We start from the raw sequence: 19,683 nt of genomic DNA, 5'->3' as shown, positions 1-19,683 counted from the left end.
CCCTCCTATGCAGACAAGTCTCAAAGTTTCGTTTTCTTTGATGACGGTAAGCTGTGCTAATTGGATGAAAATGTCAGCATCAGCCGCCGTGAGGCTGCAATCAGTGTTTTTTTTTCTTTTTCTTTTTTTTGCCTCCGTACCAATCACCATCAGTATGCCGTTTGTGTTTTCAGGACTGGGTCGATCCATCGAGTCATCAAATGATTACAGCGAAAAACCCTCCCGTGTCACAGATATCGATGCCTCTTCATCAGACCCCGATAATGTTCACAAAAAAAAAACAAAAAAAAAACTGCCGGTTCCGTCCAAAGTGGCGAAATTAATAGATTGATGGTTGGACAGTTCAATGCTGTTTGTTTTCCCCCACACAAACGAGCGGATCGGAGCCTCTCCAGATAACGAGGTTTCCGCGTTGACCCAGTCCTGGTGACCCTCTCATCACCACCTCACCTCATAGTGTGTGTTTGCCGCATCCGACGGATACCTAATACACAGTAAGTGTTTGATCCGGAGCGGCCCCCGTGTTTTAATCACCTCCTTCAAAGTGGCCTCCGCACACCTCCCCACGCTTTGAAGGAAACCAATCATCCCTCATTGTGTCGCCGTGTGTGTTGTTTACGAGTGTGTGTTCGGTTCCGGCGACGGTCGAGACCACAGTTAATCTTTCAGGCAGCTACAGGATCAGGGGGCTTTATTGAGGTCACCTCTGAGCATAATGTAAGGAGTCTGCTCAGTGAAAGTGCTCGTGGATCTTTCACGCCTCTTTTCCTGCACATCTCTGTAGATTTTCTGGCAAGAAAAAAGAAACATTCCACGGTTTAGCACAGGGATGTCAAGCTCATCTTATTTCAGGGGCCAAATTCAGCCCAATTTGATCTCCAGTGACCAGTAAAATCAGAGCATAACTCCACATTTTTCCTTTGTTTTAGTGCAAAAAAGTACAATTCTGAAAACATTCACATTTAAGGAAGTATCTTTTTACAAAATATTATGAACAAACTGAAATTTGTTAAGAAAAATAAATTAAATTTCAACAATATTATGCCTTAGTTTATCATTTACACATTACAACTTCTAGATTGCAGAGTGTCTATGAAGGAACAAAACATTTAGTCAAAGGTATCTGGAACTGAATGGTATAGACAAAAAAACAGAAAAACCCAACAAAAACAAGACAAAATATTACAAAATGAGACACAAAACGACAAAAATGAGAAACAAAATGACAAAAAATTACACGAAACAGCAAAAAAGGTACAAAAAATAGACAAAATAGTTACAAAGCGCCAAAAAATGGATAAACGACAAAAACAAGACAAAAAATGACAAAAGCGTGAAACAAAATGCCAAAAATGATACGCGAAACAATGAATAAAGCAAAACACAAAATGACAAATATGAGACAAAAAAGGCAAGCAAGACAAAATGGAAGCAAAATGACAAAAACGAGAAACAAACGATAAAAGTCAAACTTAAAAAAACAAAAAACAACAAAATAAAGAGAAAATATTACAAAAACGAGACACAAAATGACAAAAGAATAATGAGCAATGTGGGATTTTTCTTTATGATCAAAACAACTTGTCATGATCTAGAAATTACTTTAAATTTATAGTTTTACAAATTTACAATCTGCAGTTAATGTCTTCTCTCTAATTTTTACTCTTTACAAAGTCGGGCCGGATTGGACCCTCTGGAGGGCCGGTTTTGGCCTGCGGGCCTCATGTTTGACACCCCCGGTTTAGCATATGTATTGATTCAACTCTGTCTTATTTGTGACATTATCCTCATGTGATTTTGCAGAAATTTCAATCTGTTTTTTTTCCCTCCTCAAACGTGCCGTTAAAGAATTCACCCAAGAATCCAAAGAGATCAAAGCGAAAGGCCCAAATCCAGCCACCCAGCCTTCCTCCTCGTGTTTTTTCATCACTTTCCATTGAAGTTTGTCACATTTGATATGCTGCTGCGTGTTTTCTTTTTTCTTTTTCCGTGCGCAGAAGCAGGCGGCGGCATAACGGTGTTTGCGTGGCGAATAAAAGCTGATGAAACTGTACGGAAATCTCCACATTGTGGCTGACAAGCATCGAATGTACGCGTCTCAGTTAGTCTCCCAGCAATCACTCACAAGCGCTTCCTCTCATCTGAGGCGGGTTTGTTCACTGTAGATGGTGACGTAACGTTACAACCCGATGCCTGATCATTAATATTTAAAGCTAATAACTAGTTTATACATGCAGAGGAGGTTGGGGCGGTGGAGGGGTCCATGTTTGCATGAGAAGCAGCAGCAAAGGCACCGTCACACTGGATTATGTTGTTCACTTTAACATGCAAATCTGTGTCCTTCCAGTTTAACCCTCCTGTTGTCCTCATTTATGGGCACCAAAAAATACTGTTTCCTTGTCTGAAAAAAATCCAGAAATTCAGCAAAAAATTCCCCAAATTTCTGAAAATTTGCAAAACCTTCAGGAACAAAATTCCAAGAATTCCTTAAAAGTTTCCCTTAAAAGTTTAATTTTAAAATAATCCCCCAAATTTGGCAAGAAAATTCTTGTCAATATTTTCAAAAAATGAGTAAAAATCTTCCAAAAAATCCCAAAAATATCTAAAGTGATTACATGTATATCAGTAAAACTTCTAATATTTCCTTTAAGAACATTCACAAAAAAATCAACCAAAATCCAGCGAAATTCGCTGGATTTTCGTTGATTTTTTTTGTGAATGTTCTTAAGAAACACTTTTAACATTTCTTTTTTCCCACCAAAAAATATTCCCAGAAATGTTGAAAATGTGGACATCAGAAGTTTTACTGTGAAAATATATGTTTTTTCCACATTTTCAAACTTTAAAATTTCAATTTTGACCCGCAGGACGACACGAGGGTTAAAAGATGTGATGGATTTACTCCTCATTTTGGAAATATATACATACAAGAAATGCAACCATCTGCCTTCATAGAGGTGAAACTGTTTTCCATTTCCGTCTTTTTGTTGTATTACAGAAGTTTCTATTATTCTGTCCACTGCATTTCTATCTATTAGGGGAAGCTAAATACGTTCTTTTTCAATCTTTTGATTCAAATGTACTGTTCAGGATAAATAAAGTTCAACACGGGGCTGCACAATGCATCGTTTTAGCGTAACATTTCAGGATAGCAAATTGGCTCACGACTTTTTCCTTCCATGTGCTTCTTTTTTGATTATTACTCATTTAACATGACTAATCTACAAGAGAAGTGTGTCTGATAGAACATAATGTACTCTGATTTAAAGAGTTGTTGGAGTTTGCAGAATTCACGTGTGCTCTGCAAAATGAGCTGAAAAGAAAGATTTGGTTGCAAAAAAGGAACACTTTGACCATAAACAGGCGTTTTTCTGGCAGCGTCTTTCAATTAGCATAGCTTTAATGATTGAGTATTGATTAATAAAGCTGTTGATTATTTTTCAGGGATGACTTTTAATGGTTTTTGAGCACACAAACAAACAATATCCTACTGAAAGGGACCTCAGGTAGAAAATACCACTATGTGTTGTAGCAGAAGGCATCAAAAACAGACATTTTCATGGTTAAAAGAAAGATTTAGTTGCAAAAATTAAATATAACATCAATTGCATGGATATATTTTGCCTATAGAGAGGATGATTTTGAATAAAAACATATTCTGTTGGTGGAGTCTTCCAATTTGCAAATTAATTTGTTAAATTTGAGTACAAAACTAGATCTGAATGCTGCACAAAGCAACAAAAACAACTATTTTGGATGCATTTGTCAGCATTACACCAAATGAGAAAGGTTCCAAACTGCTTTTTTTCAGCATTTTTGTTGAAATAATTTTGCATTTTTGAGGCAAATGCACTCCTTTACCAAAGCATTCTAGTGATCAAATCTTTACAAATAGAGCTAATCATGTCATTTGGTGAAATTTTCAAATCACAATATATATTTCAGGACACAATTTTCCAATACTGTGCAGCCCTGTTTCAAATATGGCCTCCCAAATCAGTTACAATAAAAAGAAATGCTGAAAAGGGAAATGTTGTTTGCAAAAGAGGAACAAAACATCAGTTTTATGGAAATATTTCAGCTAAAGAAATGATGACGTTGAGAAAAAACGAATACTCTGTCAGCAAAATTTCAAAGGGAACCCAACTAATTTGTTTGACTATTTAAATCTGCACCACAAAGCTCTGTTTGATGAGTACAAAACCAGATCTGAATGCTATACAATGCAAATGGACTATTTTGGATGCATTTGCCAAAGTTACACCAATTGAGAAAGGTTCCAAACTGCTTTTGTCAGCAGTTTTGTTGGAATAATTTTGTATTTTTGATGCCGATGCAGTCCCTTACAAAAGCATTGTAGTGATTAAATCTTTCCAAACAGAGTTATTCATGTCATTTAGTGAAATTCCTGCACTTTTTCAAATCAAAATATATATGATTTTCCAATATTGTGCAGTCCTATTTAAAATATGGTCTCCCATATCAGCTACATTATAAAGATAAACACTGAAAAGGTAGATTTGGTTGCAAAGGAGAAACACTTACAGATATATTTCGACTACAGAAAAGGATGACGTTGACAAAAAACAAGTATTCTGTCAACAAAGTCTTACAATTGTTGCCACTACTTGAGTAAACTCATTTGTTTGACTATTTAAATCTGCACCACAAAGCTCTGATTGATGAGTACAAAGCCAGATCTGAATGCTAGACAATTCAAATATACTATTTTGGGTGCATTTGCCAAAGTTACACCAAATGAGAAAGGTTCCAAACTGCTTTTTTTCAGCATTTTTGTTGGAATTATTTTGCACTTATTGAGCCAGATGCAGCCCCTTACAAAATCATCCAAAAATGATTTATTCTTCCCAGACAGAATTATTCACTGTACCTGGTGAAATTCCAGTATTTTTTTAAAATGGAAAACAGATTGTATATTGCAGAAAAACAAAATATTGCAGAATCATTTTGTTTTTTCCAATATTACGCAGGAATAATGCTCTTTAAAAGCAAAAACTCACATAAAACCTTAAAAAAGAGCAGATTATTGCATCTGAGTCTAACTGTAAACCGATTTTAATTGCAATGCGACCTGCAGAAAAACATTCTGTGCGTAAAAATAATTGGATGTGAACCGATGGTGGAAGAATTTATTCAGGTTAATGCAAAAGCGACTTCCATGTGCGCTACAATACTTATATAATCCAGCTTCCACTGTAATGAATTATATAAGACAATACTCTGCAGGTTTTAATTACAGCCTGATAGGAATTGTTCATTTAGACAATAGGATTAAGTCAAAATAATAACCCAATATTATCACATCATCCACTTGTCTGAATGGTTGCCAAGCCGGAACAAGTGTTTTCCCTCAAGAGACTGCAGCTGAACCACTTCTCGTGTTTTTTTACTCTCATGTGCGGGATCATATGTAAGAAGTCTGAGTCATCACATGCATGATTCTGTCTTTTATTTGTGTTTATCACCAGAAAAAAAAATCTTACGTAACAGACACATAATCGACAAAGCCTTTAAAATGGTCACAAATTCGGGGAGTGCTGCCGGCGTGGATCACAGCAACGGCGATTTTTGCAGAAGCTTTCCATTTTTTTTTTAACAATAGCGGCGTCGTTTAACCCCCCTCCAAAACAAATAAAAAAATGAACTGCCTATTCACGCTGTGCCCTGGTTGTTGAACTGCTCTCAACACTGAAACAATCCGTCCTCGATTGGGGGGAAAAGAAAGACATTTGTCATCTAAAAAAATGCAGCAGAGTTAGCATTTAGCTTCCCCTGCATGCTGTGACATTGACCACCCGGTCTGTAAATCTGTCTGTCTGCTGGTATGGACGACGACAACATCACCCCCCTCTTTTTTATCTTTTAATCTTTCTTTTGTTCTGTTTGCATCCCTCCGTCTCTCCCCTCTGCTCCTCGTCCCTGACGTCACTGAGAAATTGGATGGTTTTTTTGATTATTACATGGCTGTCAGGCTTTGCTGCTGTTAATTGAATTGAATCCCAGTCCATCTCTCCTGCTTTTCATCTCATTTTCCTGTTTTTTTTTTTAAGGTGTTTGTCACATTTTTTTGTATATTTTTGCCCCAATTTCATTCAGTTTCCTGCCTCTTTGTATTTTTTTTCCCTCCCTTCCCACCTGTCTCGCTCTCACCACGTGCCGGCTGTCACTTTCCATCCTCTCCTTCCCCTCCGTCCTCTTTTTCTTTCTCTTATTTCTCTCTCCTGTCTGCCTCCTCTCCTCTACCCCTCTCCCTTCTCCCTCCCTCCGTCCTCTGCCTCCCCTCTTACTCTTCCCTCCCGGCTCTCTCACTCCTTGAGCACTGTGATACTGTTGTCATGGTGACGCCCATCATTTTCTGGCATGAATGTAGGATACTTTATTGATGAGACGGCATTGGCAGAGAGGGAGAGAAGAGGGAGAGTGAGTGATGATGGAGGAGAAAGAAAGGAAGAATGAAAGAAATCAGAATGATGTGACACAAAAACATTCCTGTAATTTTGATGTTGTGTCGTCTGGAGGGGGTTTGGGATAGTCGTTGCTGGAGAAAATCCCCCTCCTCAACAGAACTATTATTCATCAGTCTCAGCGTGAGAAGTCAGAAGGGAGAATCCTCTTATTAGGAAGCAGTGAGCTGGCTTCAGCGCTGCCCCCCAGTCACCCGTGTTTAATGATTTTTGCTCTGTAAACACGGCAGCAAAATGAAATGTGTTTTTTTTTAATATATATATATTTATATACATGTAATCTGCGAACACGAGCGTCGGTGTTTTCTAAGGTTAGACGGACATCCTTGTTAGCCCTCGGCAGTGTGGTGTTTGCACACAGAGCGGCTTGGCATCGCCGTCCAAAGCAGAAGGCGACGCTCGTTAGACACTTCTGATGTAGACATCATATTGAGATGCTTGGCACCGCCGATAAGGCTGGAGATTTTACATTTCAGGCATTTGACTGACACCATTTGGCTCAATGAAGAAGCCAGATTTTTTATTTTTAAATACATTAATACTGGGAGATTTAAACATCTTATTAATGTGCAAATGAACCCCCCGTAACGGCACATTTGTTGGGATATTTAGAGGCAGTGAACAGATGACGTGACGGAAAAGCAGGAATTAAGAGCGTGTGAGGATGAATGCTGGCGGGAGGTGGAGCTCGGCTAACTTGTGTTTGACCTCTGACCTTTGCGCCACAGTTCACCTGCTGTCGGAGACCATCCAGGGGGTGACGGCGACGGCCACCGGGGTCCAGTACCAGCAGTCCTGGCTCTGCATCCTGTAAGCAAAGACATTTATGCATGAGTGTATGTGTGTGGAGTGGAAATAATCAGATATTTAACTGATTAATCAACAAAGACCATTAATCAACTCTTTAATGCAATTATCAAGCAAAGATACTATATATATATATATATATATATATATATATATATATATATATATATATATATATATATATATATATATATATATATATATATATATATATATATGGGTCATTCCAAAATTGGAGGACATTTGGGCTTCAAACTTTTTCAAAAATAAACCTTCTCTTTAACAGTTTTCCACTACATATTCATCAATAATAGCTAACAAGAAAAGCACTCAGAGAGCTTAGTGCTCCGCCAAGACTGCTCATTTCTCAATTTGTGTATTCAGAAATCACAACAACATAGAATGTGGCCATTTAAGTCATGTCAACACATTTCCCAAAATGAATATGTTTACAGTCACGTGACAAAGCTTTTTAGAAATAATAAATGTTAGAATGATTACAAAGAGAGTAAAAACAGAAATCCATTGATATCCGAGAGCAAGGAGGAGGTCGGGGTTGGTGAATGGATCACCAGAACATCTGACTTTAATGTGAACCGCTGTTTCTTACCTGTTTCCAACTGTTTGTTATTCCAAGTCAATTGATTAGTTGTCATAAATAACTTAACTGAAAAAATATATATACTTACCAGTGATACAGAAGACGAAGAACATTAGCTGTAGTACCTGGTTGCGCCACCAGGTGGACCCTCTGACTGTTAAATATTGTAGTGACCAGGGGAGGCAGTTATTGGCAGTTCATGCTAGCAAACAGAGAGCATTGCGGGACATTAGCTAGTAGATGGATGGATGGATGGATGGATGGATGGATGGATAGATGGATAGATGGATAGATAGATAGATAGATAGATAGATAGATAGATAGATAGATAGAGCCTTTTTTGATCCTGCAGCAGGGAAATTTTCAGTGTCAAAGGGGCACCATGAGCAAGTCTCATGTGACCCTTAATGCCTACCAGCCAGAATTTTCATGGTGACAACATTACAGGGTTCCAGTAGCTTAAATAATTGATTATTGATTGATAACGCTGCTGATTATTGGTTAAGAAAACGGTTAAAATTTTGACCCTTAATCACAGCATAAAACTTTCATTTTTCCTGAGTGATTTTTGATGGGTTTTTTTAACACAGAAACAAACATATGTCCTACTGATTGGGACCTCAGATTAGAATATGTTGCTATTTATTGTAGTAGAAGGCTTAAACATATGTGTGATTCCTAAAGCTACACATGAAGGAGAACTTAACAACTACAACAGAGATAAGCGCTTTTCAATGAACAATAATAAAATGTGAGTATAGTTCAGTGGAAATAAACATTATTAATATGTATGAATGCAGTATTTAAATCTTGTGTGAAGTCTATTTTAATCCAGCTTGTGTGAGTGTCTCTGCAGTATAATTGTGAGTATGTACATGCATGCCTGTATTGTGGATACTCGTGCGTGGTCTCAGCCAGCACATTTGAATACCGACTAACTGTTGCTGCAGAGAAGGAGGTTAATCTATGGAAATGAGGGGCGCTGCCAGTGAGGTGAGGCGTTGACATTTATAAAAAACCTCCTCCTCTTTTTTTTTTTCTTTTTTTTCCCCCTCTCTGCTCCAGCTGCAACGTGAAGCATCTCCAGAGGCGTCACGTGTGCATCTCCCGCCTGGAGAGGCCGCAAAACTGGGGGGAGAACTGCTGCGAGGTCCGCTATGTCATCCTGATACTGGCCCCGCTCAAAATGGTAACCGCTGCCCCCGCAGGGAGCCAACGATACATGGGATTTATTACTCAGCACTGCAGATCCACTGGTTTCTAACGGGATTTGTTCACATTTCATTCATTCAGACACGTTTATTTCACATACACATCTATTCTTTAGGTAATTTACTGATTGTTTGTTCATTTGAAATCCTGCTTTTAGCTACAGTTTTTAAATAACTTTTTTTTAAAACTAGTCAACTTCTGCAAAATCACCTACAGCTGAGCACCTTTCAGGTACAATTAAGTTTGGTTTCATTCAGCCCAATTCTCAAGTAAATTATATAATGAATATGCATCACAATGTTCAGCTTTTGCATATTTTTCTCACCAAAATGTGCAGATTTGTTAAATGTCTAAGACCAGTACAGGAAGTCCTCAGTTTACAACATCCTCGACTTACGGCATTTTGTCGTTATGTTGGAACTGGTTACGTGGAACTAATAGGCGGGTGGAGTGGACAAATACGTTGTCATGGTGCGCTTTAAGACAGCTCTGTTTACATTCGCCGGTTGCACGCCACCTTGAATTGTGCTACATTTGCTAACTTTTTGACCTTCATTATGGCTTCCTAGCTTAAGTCAGACTCTTCTGATGGCAGTGCTTCCAAGAAAAGGAAAGCTGTCTCCGTGGAAATGAAATTAGACATAATGAAACACTCAAGTTGTAAAAACTGTGCAACATATTCTGTTGTCTTCCTGTAAAATGACTCATACATGCATGAAAGTCATTGGCATTCATGACTTTTCTAAAGAACTGATCGGTATCGTGATGCATGTAACGGCTTTGTTTACATTTTTATCGGAGTTCCGACTTACGGCGAAAATTGGTTTACATCGATCCGTAGGAACGGTATTCCGACCTAAGTCGAGGACCCCCTGCAATCACAAGGTCCTGATGACGACAGCTCAGATAACATTTCCTGTAATTTAAACCAAAAATACACATGCAAAAAACATAATAAGCATAATAAATGAAAAAGCTATATTATGTTTAGGCTGCAAAAGGTGGTTTTCAGATATGACTTTAATCTGATTTTCTGCTATTTTGTGTTGACGCTCTGAACCCCGATAAGTTTCTGGGTGTTCTCACATTTTTAACTGACTGTGGGCTCATTTTCACTGCAATATAAATTTCTAGAAAGAAATATGAACACCGCTATGACATTATTTGCCATAACAGACCAAATCTTGGCAAAGATACAACCAAATAACCTACACTAAATCGAATGTTTTCCCTTGACTCCAGCTCTGTAGAAAAACCAGAGTAGGTACCATTTAACAGTGTGTTCCACTCTTTAAAATTACTCTGCTCTTGTCACATTTTGACTCACTGTGGGCTCATTTTTCACTGCAATATGAAGTCCTGCACCTCTGTGGAAACAGAAGAACCATGAAGAAGGAGAGAGAACTTGGAAAGGAATTATGTGCAGTGTTACACAGTTAGAATGTTAGAAATGATTTTTTTAAAAAAGCAAAAGTTGAATTTCTTTCATTGTTTATTTTACAAAAAAATAAATTAAAAAAATCAGTATGTCCAACAATTTTCCAAAGCCCACAAGTGTGATCAGCACTGGAAAGAAATGATAACTCTACATACCATAGATATTTTAATAGCATTTTAATGCATTTCCATAATTCTAGCCATTTAACTTGTGTACACATCCTGCAGTTCAGCTGAAAAAAAAAGTTTTTTTCTTATGTTACTGTTGGATGCAGCTGAGTCACTCAAGGCTTCCTAGTTTCTGACAGTCATGCAGATTTTTTTTTTTTTTTTTTTTAAACAGAATTTGGTTAGAGCAAATGGTTTCTTTTTCATAAATTTAGATAGACAGACAGACAGACAGACAGATAGATAGATAGATAGATAGATAGATAGATAGATAGATAGATAGAAACTTTATTAATCCCGAGGGAAATTCAAGAACTAGTTCAAGGACTATCGGAAAGTTAAAAATCCAACAATTTTTCTGTTTTCTGGCTCTGATAAATGGTGTAATTTGGGCGTTTTTTAAAGACAGCCTGCCTTTTAAACCTAGCAGTGAGTTTTGTGGTTCAGATTGTCAATATTAAAGAACAGAAACCCGACTAACTCTGACCACTATTCAACGTGAGCTGTCAGAAGGCAGCAGGTTTTAAAGACGACACATATCCTATGCAGTATTTTGCATCTAGAAGGTCAGTTACTAACACTTCATTGCTTACATTTCTATTTTAATTCACTGAAAACTGAGAGCTTTGATGCCGCCGACTGTCTGCTGAACTGAAATCAATCCGAGGGCCTCTCAGGTAGCTTGTGTGGGCGCGAGTGTCCTGTTGGCCCAAACCTTTCGGGTCGCCGCTATGTCGGGGGACTGCTGTTTTCTTCAGCTCTGAAGAGCCGATGGAGAGCGCCGCACATCCTGTAATGTCCCTCCCTCCCATCGAAACGTGAACTTTCTCTGCCTCCCATCAAACCACTCAACCTCTCTGTCCTCCGCCGCCTCATCCCGAGCTTTCAACTCCCCGTTCAGACCCACTCTGATTGCTGCCCCACTCCAGACGGAAACCCCTCCGCTCTCGTTCTCAACCTCCTCTCGCAGAAAAATAGGGATTTCTTCATGGTGGCTTCATGTTTAGCGCGGTATCCCCTCTTTAAAGCACCACATCGGGTGGAGTAACCATAGAAATCAACGATGCCTCAGCGAACCATGTTGTATTTTCTGTTTGTTTGTTTGTATTTCCCCCCCGTTTGTCTGTTTCCTTCGTCAGTCTTACAGGCAGCGATCTAAACCACTAAAGGGACTCTCAGAAACATTAATCTGAGCCCCAAGTAAACATAAAGCACCATTATGTCCCAATTACCCTTGATGGCGACTGCTTCTGCAAGAGAAAATCTCTGAAGTGGCTTGCTGATAATGATAATGGGAATTCTTTGGGTTGGCAAATGTATGTAGCCTTCCGTGTGTCAGGGTGGAGCGTTTCAGTCATCCAGTGTTTAGAGAGCTCTGTGGCTTCTTCTTTATTTTCTTTATCCAGAGCAATTCTGCTGAACAGACGTGACCCTTGTTCGAAAATGTCCTGTTTTTCATTCAGTCGGTCAGATACATACCTGAGAGTGCATTCGTGTTCTGTTGCCGTCGCTAAAACTCAAGCTGACCTCAGTATTGGACGTCGATGTCGACTTTTTACGCCCACAGTTTCCCACTCGGCCCGGTTATTCAAACTAGTAAACTTAAAAACTAGAATACTGCACTTATAAATGGAATCTTTTCAATATGGAATACTCTTTATAGGATTAACAGGTGGTTTTGAAGTTGTTGTAATTGCTTTCTTTATGGAGGGATGGCAGCTCTACACTTTAAAAAGATTAACACTGCAATCTTTTTGAGTTATGAAAACTTCTAATTAAATTTGTTGTCGAGGTTTAACAGATTATAAAACAGTCCTGCATGAAACATTACCACACTGACATATCAATGCAGGACGTTCTCGATGTAACACTTGCAAAAAGAATGTTTTATGAATGTCTTTAGAGAGCTTTATCCTGACATTAACTAGAACATTCTGGGAAATAAAAACACTTTTTGCTGAAAACATTCCTAAAACTTTGCAGAGCATAAAGCTAAACGAGGAGAGAAGAGTCTCAAAACAGCAATAGAGACTCTCGAACTGAGCTGAAATAAAATAGATCCATATAAATTAGACAAATAACATGAAGAAAATACTTTGGATTTTTAGGGCACCGGCTGAACATTAGACTGTACTTTTGCTTGTACAATGCAGTGTGAATAATCATTCTGGGTCTGCAGGGAAGTTCAACAGTTTCATTGGGAGGGTTTCACATGCATTGACATCAACATGCAGTCAGACTGGCTACTACCATATAGAACAAGGAAACTACACAATTCATTCTCTGCTAAGGACATCTTTACTCCACTATATCTATTTTTATGTCAGAAATCTTGCACATCGCACCTTTAAGTTGGATTAACAGCAGTGACCCTGCAGCATAATCCAGTTTCTTGTATTAATCCATGTTCCAAACATTGCTTTCTAATGACCTACTTAAATTAGCCTTATTCTTTGTTTCACTGCCACCTACTTACAATTTTTACACTCTAACAGTAATATATATGGGTCAGTTTAATGGCAGAGGAATTATTGCATGAAACATAAAAGTAAACAGAAAAGAAGTAGCTATACTGCACGCATGGTTTGAGAAGTGTAATGGACATTTAGCTCTATCTAGCTCTTTAAATGGTAATTGTAATCTTAGGTTTTACAACGGGGGAAGGTCAACAGTTTCAATGGGAGGGTTCCACATGCATTGACATCAACATGTAGCTTATACAGAATTCATGGTTTAAGAAATGTAAATGGATGTTTAGCTCTATCTAGCTATATGAATGGTAATTGTAATTGAAGGTCAACAGTTTCAATGGGAGGGTTTCACATGCATTGACTTTAAGATGGAGCCGGAATGTAGAACAATAGAATAGAATAGAATATTCTTTATTGTCATTATACAATGTATTACGAGATTGCAAAGAAGCTACACACTTAATTCTCTGCCAAGGACACCTTAACTCTATCAAATCTCTTTACATGGCCGTTTGCTGCAAAGTTAATGCTATTTTTTATGTTAGAAATATTGCATATTGCACCTTTACACTGTATTAACAGCAGTGAACCTGGATCAAAAGGAAACATAAGACAATATCTGAGGCATAATCCAATCTGTGGTGTTAGTCCAAGTTCCAAACACTGTTTCATATGCCTCTTCTTTAACTCTCTGCTACCTACTAACAGTTCTTAACATCTTAAAATAATATATATGGGCAATTTTTGTCATTATTGCATGAAAAATGAAGGTAAACAATGAAGAATTAGCTTATAGTGCATGCATGGTTTGAGAGTGTAAATGGATGTGTAGCTCTATCTAGCTCTACAAATGGTAATTTTAATTTTAGTTAGGTTTTACAATGGGGGAAGGTCAACAGTTTCAATGGGAGGGTGTCACATGCACTAACTTTAACATGCAGCCAGAATGTAGAACAAAGTAACTACACACTTAATTCTCTGCTAAGGATGCCTTAACTCCACTAAATCTCTTCACATAGGAGTTAGCTGTAATATTAATGCATATTACTTCTAAATTACTGGAAAACAACTGATTGCAAGGAACATAAAGGTAAACGGCAAAGAAGTAGCTTATGCTGCTCACATGGTTTGTGAAGTGTACGTTTAGCTCTAGCTAGCTCTGTAAACGGTAAGTGTAATGTTTTCCAGGTGATAGGTTCAACCAGACTGAAATTTCTTTTTACAACTGGATGGATTTAAATTAAATTTAGCACAGGCATTGAATTAAATTTATTTATATAGCCCTAATTCACAACATAAATCCTCTTAGGTCATTTTTATGTAATAAGATCCCAACCTCCCCATATTATACCGTTAAGAGACACCAAACAAACCCAACTATTTCCTTTGAGCAAGCAATTGGTGACAGTTCATGGGTAATTTCCCTCAAGTTTTGCCTAATTTTTCAATTGTCCAATCAGATGTCCTGCTATTTCTTAGGTGAATCGACACAAAATGTTATACAGACATTCATGGTTGATGCATTCGAATGACTTGTATATCAAAGACATTTTTGCTGTTGAGTGAAATAACATTGGCAATCAAATGAGTCTTCACCATCACCAGGTCAAATTTGTTAAAATGCTTTCATTTATTGGTAAATGAATGAAACCTAAATTATCATCACTCTGAGCAAGTTGGACAGTTAGCTTCACAGAGCTGCTAATGCTTTGTGCTACAGCTCCGTGTCTCCACTGGAATCCATTATATCTGATGTAAATCAAATCCTAGCTGCCGTGTCTTTGAGTTAAACTGTTCAGAGCATACAACGGGGGACAATCTGATCCTTAGCGGTGACATTTTTGATGGTTTCGTCTCCTTAAGACTCCCTCTCAGACCCGGCTGAAGGTACGCTACCCTGTTCCTTCGCACAGAAAGACAAAGAGCCTTGAGATTAATCGAGATCTCTCTCGGCTCTGGTTGAAATTCAGTTACCACTGTGGAAAAGCTTAAAGGCTTTAGTTACTCTGTTTACTGCAGCTGCTGCCTTTCGCATCGAGCCTGACTCCGTTGGTATCATCACCACCTGGCTAACAAGGCTTCTCTGGCACCACGCTGTCTCCGAGCCTGCCAGGGCCACATTACCGTCACTCAGCGCCGCTTTGTGACTTGTGACGGCATTATTTGTAGCAGATGTGGGATTATTGACGCCCCCCAATACACCCGACCTGTTCCAAGCGCATCCGAGCCACCTTTGAAGTAGAAATAAGTAGCTTAGACATCCCAGTTCCTGGTATGGAGACCAGAATTATGTCCCCAGTGTCTGACATCAAGGTTCATTGTGTAAAAGATGTTTTGCAAGTGAGAAACATTAGGTGACAAGAAGAGATTCGGTTTCAGTGGTGACCGCTTTTGTATTGCAGTATCATGGTGTAAAAAAAACTTTGAGAATAGACTTAGAAACCTGAATTTAAATTTGACACACCTTTTGCATCCTGATGTGTGTTACAGTACATGTGACATCACCTGACCATGCTATAACAATAAAAATCTTAAAATTTACAGCATTTTTCAGTGTTTAACCACCAAATAAAGGCAGTTTTATTTATCAGTTGATTTTGACAAACTTCCAGAGCATCCTTTTATATATTACAGTATAATGTGACATCATCTAACCACACTAAAACAATATAAATCTAAAAATTCTAAGTATTTCTTAATGGTTTAACACCCAATTAAAACTGCTATAATGATTTTTTTAATAGCAGTCAATTTTTAACAAACCTCTATTGCATCATGGTATGTATAACAACACATTAGAACATCACTTAAGTATGCTAAAACACTAAAATTTAAATTTTCAACCATTCCATTGTGTTTCACACCAGATTAAAGCTGCTATAATCAATGTTTTCAATTAAACAATCAATTTTGTCAAACTTCTACTATGTCTTAGTATGTATAATGGTATATTTTGACATCATCTAACTGCACTAAAACACTATAAATCTAAATTTTCAAGCATTCCATTGTGTTTCCAGACCAAATTAAAGCTGCTATAATCAGTGTTTTTAATTAAACAATCAATTCTGTCAAACTCCTACGACATCTTGGTATGTATAACAGTATATTTCGACATCACCTAACTGCACTAAAACAATAAAAATCAAAAAATTCTAAATATTTATTAATGGTAGAACACCAAATTAAAGCTGCTGTAATCAAAAATCTATTGAAGTACTGCATGTAATGAAAGACATTGCTTGTAGAGCCCAACATGTCGTGACTTATGCATTTCCCTTTAGCTCCAGCATTTTAGCACCTTCAGCTTGTTTTGGCTCCATGACCTTGAATATACCCTTATCTTGCTCTTACAACATTGTTTCTAGATATCTTTAACAAAAAATCTCCAAAAACACACCATAAATTGTAGCGAAGTGAGCTAGAATGAGTTCAGAGTTGAAAAATAGGGGTTCCCAGTGAATGCTTATGTTGCTCTTAACTGCAAGCAAATTTTTTTAATCTATAAAATGATTGTAAATGATTTAATAGAAGGCAACTAGTCTTCTTTTTTGGTTTTTGAAGACATGTCACCTTGTATCTAAAAGGTTTCTCATCAATCCCTAAACAAAGGCAGGAGTTTGCAACACCACCTACCAGGTGCATGTAATGCAGTCTTGAGGTTCCTTCACTGAAAGTTTCACCACCATTAACACCCTAAGACCTCCCTAAACTGGAAGTTTCATAATCACCTTTAGGCATTTGAGTCTTGGGCCATTAGCTATGTGATCTGGTGGTGAGAGTAAATGCATGAAACTCCCCATAAATCAGTTAGAACTGGGGAAGCTTCTTGCATTGGAGGTGGAACGTCTTCAGGAACCAAAGAAAGAAGTCCAGTTGCTTTCCACTGAAGAACTTCTGATCATTTTACAGATGTGACAGACTTACTCCCCATAAGTGGTCTAAAATTCTGTCTTTTGTCATTTAAATGTTCAACTTCTTTGGTTTCTTTCCCCAGAAAAGTACCAAGACGGCGATGGAGCTGGGCCGCACGTTCGCCACCCTCTTCTCTGACATCTCCTTCAGGCAGAAGCTGCTGGAGACGAAGACTCAGGAGGAGTTCAAGGAGGCTCTGGTGTTCCAGAGACACCAGCTGACGGCGACCAACCAGCAGCCCACCGTTCTGGGGAAGGAGGAGACCGACCCTCGCAGCCACAAACCCCTCAAGGTTGGGACCAGGTTTACAACTTCCCAGTGTTTCAGGCACATTTACCCTCAATCCAAAGTGGCATCTATTCCTCTGATAACTTCATGAATCATTTCCTGTCAGGCCCTGAGACGAGGCCTGTGATTGGTCAGTGCTTGTGTAGGCTTTTTCTTTATTTTATTATATTAAGGTTGAGATATGTTCTAATTGCGCTTCATCCTCATCCTCCATAATCAGTTTTCACTTATTTTTTTGTCATCTCATTTCTTCATACACTGTAAAAAAAATTCCTTTAAAAAAAAAAAAAAAAAATTAAGCATTTTTTTCTGTTATTTGACTAGATATTATCTGCAATTTATCAAAACAAGGAAAAGTTATTTTTAAAAATATGTTCAAAAAATTGCAAAAAATTACAGCCTTAATGTGCATTATTGTTCTTGGTAATTTAAATAGTGTAAAAAAAGAGTTAAACTTTATTTTACTAGACATTGTCTGTAATTTACCAAAATAGCAAAAATCTGTAAAAATGACAGCCAATTGTTTTTTTTTTTTTTTTTTTAAAAAAAAAAAAAAAAAAAAATAGACTTATTCAGACTTGGATGACTTTATTAATCCCCAGAGGATAATTCAGCTGTTACAGCAGCATGGATATTCAATAAAGGGATAAACAAGACAACACAAAATATTAGAGTGTAAAGTGAAGGTAAAATTACATAAAATACAATAAAATAAGACAAAAAGATAAAAAAAAAAGATAAAGTGAAACAAGAAAAATATATATAATGTGGAAAAAAATCATCAGAATATGCAAGAGTGACAGAAAATGTGCAAATGAGAATGTGAACAGCAGTCAAAGGGATATAGTCAATAAAATAAAATAAAAATCAATGAAAATAAAATAAAAATTTAATTAAATTAAATACAGCTAAATAGGATTAAAAATATATAGAAGATATAATATAAAAAGATCTATAAAATACAAGTGACAGAATGTGTAAATGAGAATGCGAGCAGCAGGCCAAGTGATATAGTCAATAAAATAAAATAAAAATTAAATAAAGCGAAATAAGTAAAAAAAAATCAAATATAATATAGAAAAAATTAACAGAATATACAAGAATGACAGATTGTGTAAATGAGAATGTGAACAGGAGGCAAAGTGATATAGACAATAAAAAAATAAAACAAAATAAAGCGAAATAAGATTTAAAAATAAAATAAATAGAAAATAGAAAAAATTAACAGAATATACAAGAATGACAGATTGTGTAAATGAGAATGTGAACAGGAGGCAAAGTGATATAGACAATAAAAAAATAAAATAAAGTGAAATAAGATTTAAAAATAAAATGAATAGAAAATAGAAAAAATTAACAGAATATACAAGAATGACAGAATGTGCAAATGAGAATGTGAACAGGAGGCAAAGTGATATAGACAATAAAAAAATAAAAATAAAGCAAAATAAGATTAAAAAATATAATAAATAGAAAATAGAAAACAGTCAATAAAAAACTATTAAAATCAAATAAAATTACAGTCAAAAATAAATACATTTAAAAAATGTTCACTTTTTCTAAAACTGGGATTATTTTACAAATATTCGTTGTGTTTTTTTCTCTATATTTTTCCAGTGCAGGGCTGTGTAGTTTAATGCCCATCCAGTCCATGTTGAAAGTTTTCTCCTCCTGTCTCCTCTCTCCTCCTCCGGCTGGCCTCCTCCATCTTTTCCGGGCCTCTAATCAATCAGCTTCACCCCTCGACCTCCTGAGCGGCTAAATGACCTCACATCCCTCACAGCGCTGTCAGAACTCACCTCCCCTCAGCCGCCGCTAAACCTCCAGAGGTTTCTGCTCAGCATCTCGTCCTGATGTCGCCGCTGACAGGCCACGGCTCCCAGACATTTCCCCTGTTTTTTTTATTTATTTCTTTTTTTATAGGTGTTTATCCCAGGGCTTGAACAGCTCAGAGCCGCTCAGAGAAACAGGGAGGTTCAGAGAAAGACAGATGCAGGGAACAGAGGGCTTTAAGAGCTTTCTGAGCTGGATGTTAGACTCTTATAAAAATATATGTTTTCACTTTTAGTTGTAGTTTTTTAACTATCTGCAATTTACAGATTTTCTCTGTATTGTTAAATTACAGATAACTAGTAAATATATATATGTAAATTGTATTAATATTAATTTAAGGTTAACCATAAAAAGTGGCCAAAAGAGCAAATATAGTCCCAATCAAAAAATAGTAATTAGCTAAGTAAGTAGAATCACAAAAAATTATGTATGTTTATTTACATGTTAACTGTAAAAAAAAAAAAAA

At 37.1% G+C, this 19,683-nt stretch overlaps 1 protein-coding gene across 5 annotated transcripts in view; it reads left to right on the top strand.

The window, feature by feature from the left end:
* Positions 1-19,683, top strand: part of slc4a11 (solute carrier family 4 member 11) — a 190,080-nt gene that overhangs the window by 130,033 nt on the left and 40,364 nt on the right. For 4 of the 5 annotated variants that reach the window (XM_055005727.1, XM_055005731.1, XM_055005729.1 and 1 more), the window contains exons 6-9: positions 14-46; positions 7,214-7,295; positions 8,959-9,082; positions 17,179-17,388. In XM_055005727.1, coding sequence (XP_054861702.1) covers positions 14-46; positions 7,214-7,295; positions 8,959-9,082; positions 17,179-17,388 — 449 coding nt within the window. The remainder of the gene's footprint in view (positions 1-13; positions 47-7,213; positions 7,296-8,958; positions 9,083-17,178; positions 17,389-19,683) is intronic. The other variant, XM_055005728.1, reaches the window with a different exon arrangement.

The sequence above is a fragment of the Amphiprion ocellaris genome, chromosome 20 (genome assembly GCF_022539595.1).
Source record: "Amphiprion ocellaris isolate individual 3 ecotype Okinawa chromosome 20, ASM2253959v1, whole genome shotgun sequence".
In the NCBI taxonomy this organism is placed as follows: Eukaryota; Metazoa; Chordata; class Actinopteri; family Pomacentridae; genus Amphiprion; species Amphiprion ocellaris.
The sequence above is the reverse complement of the archived record's forward strand: the minus strand, read 5'-3'. Positions and strand labels throughout refer to the sequence as shown.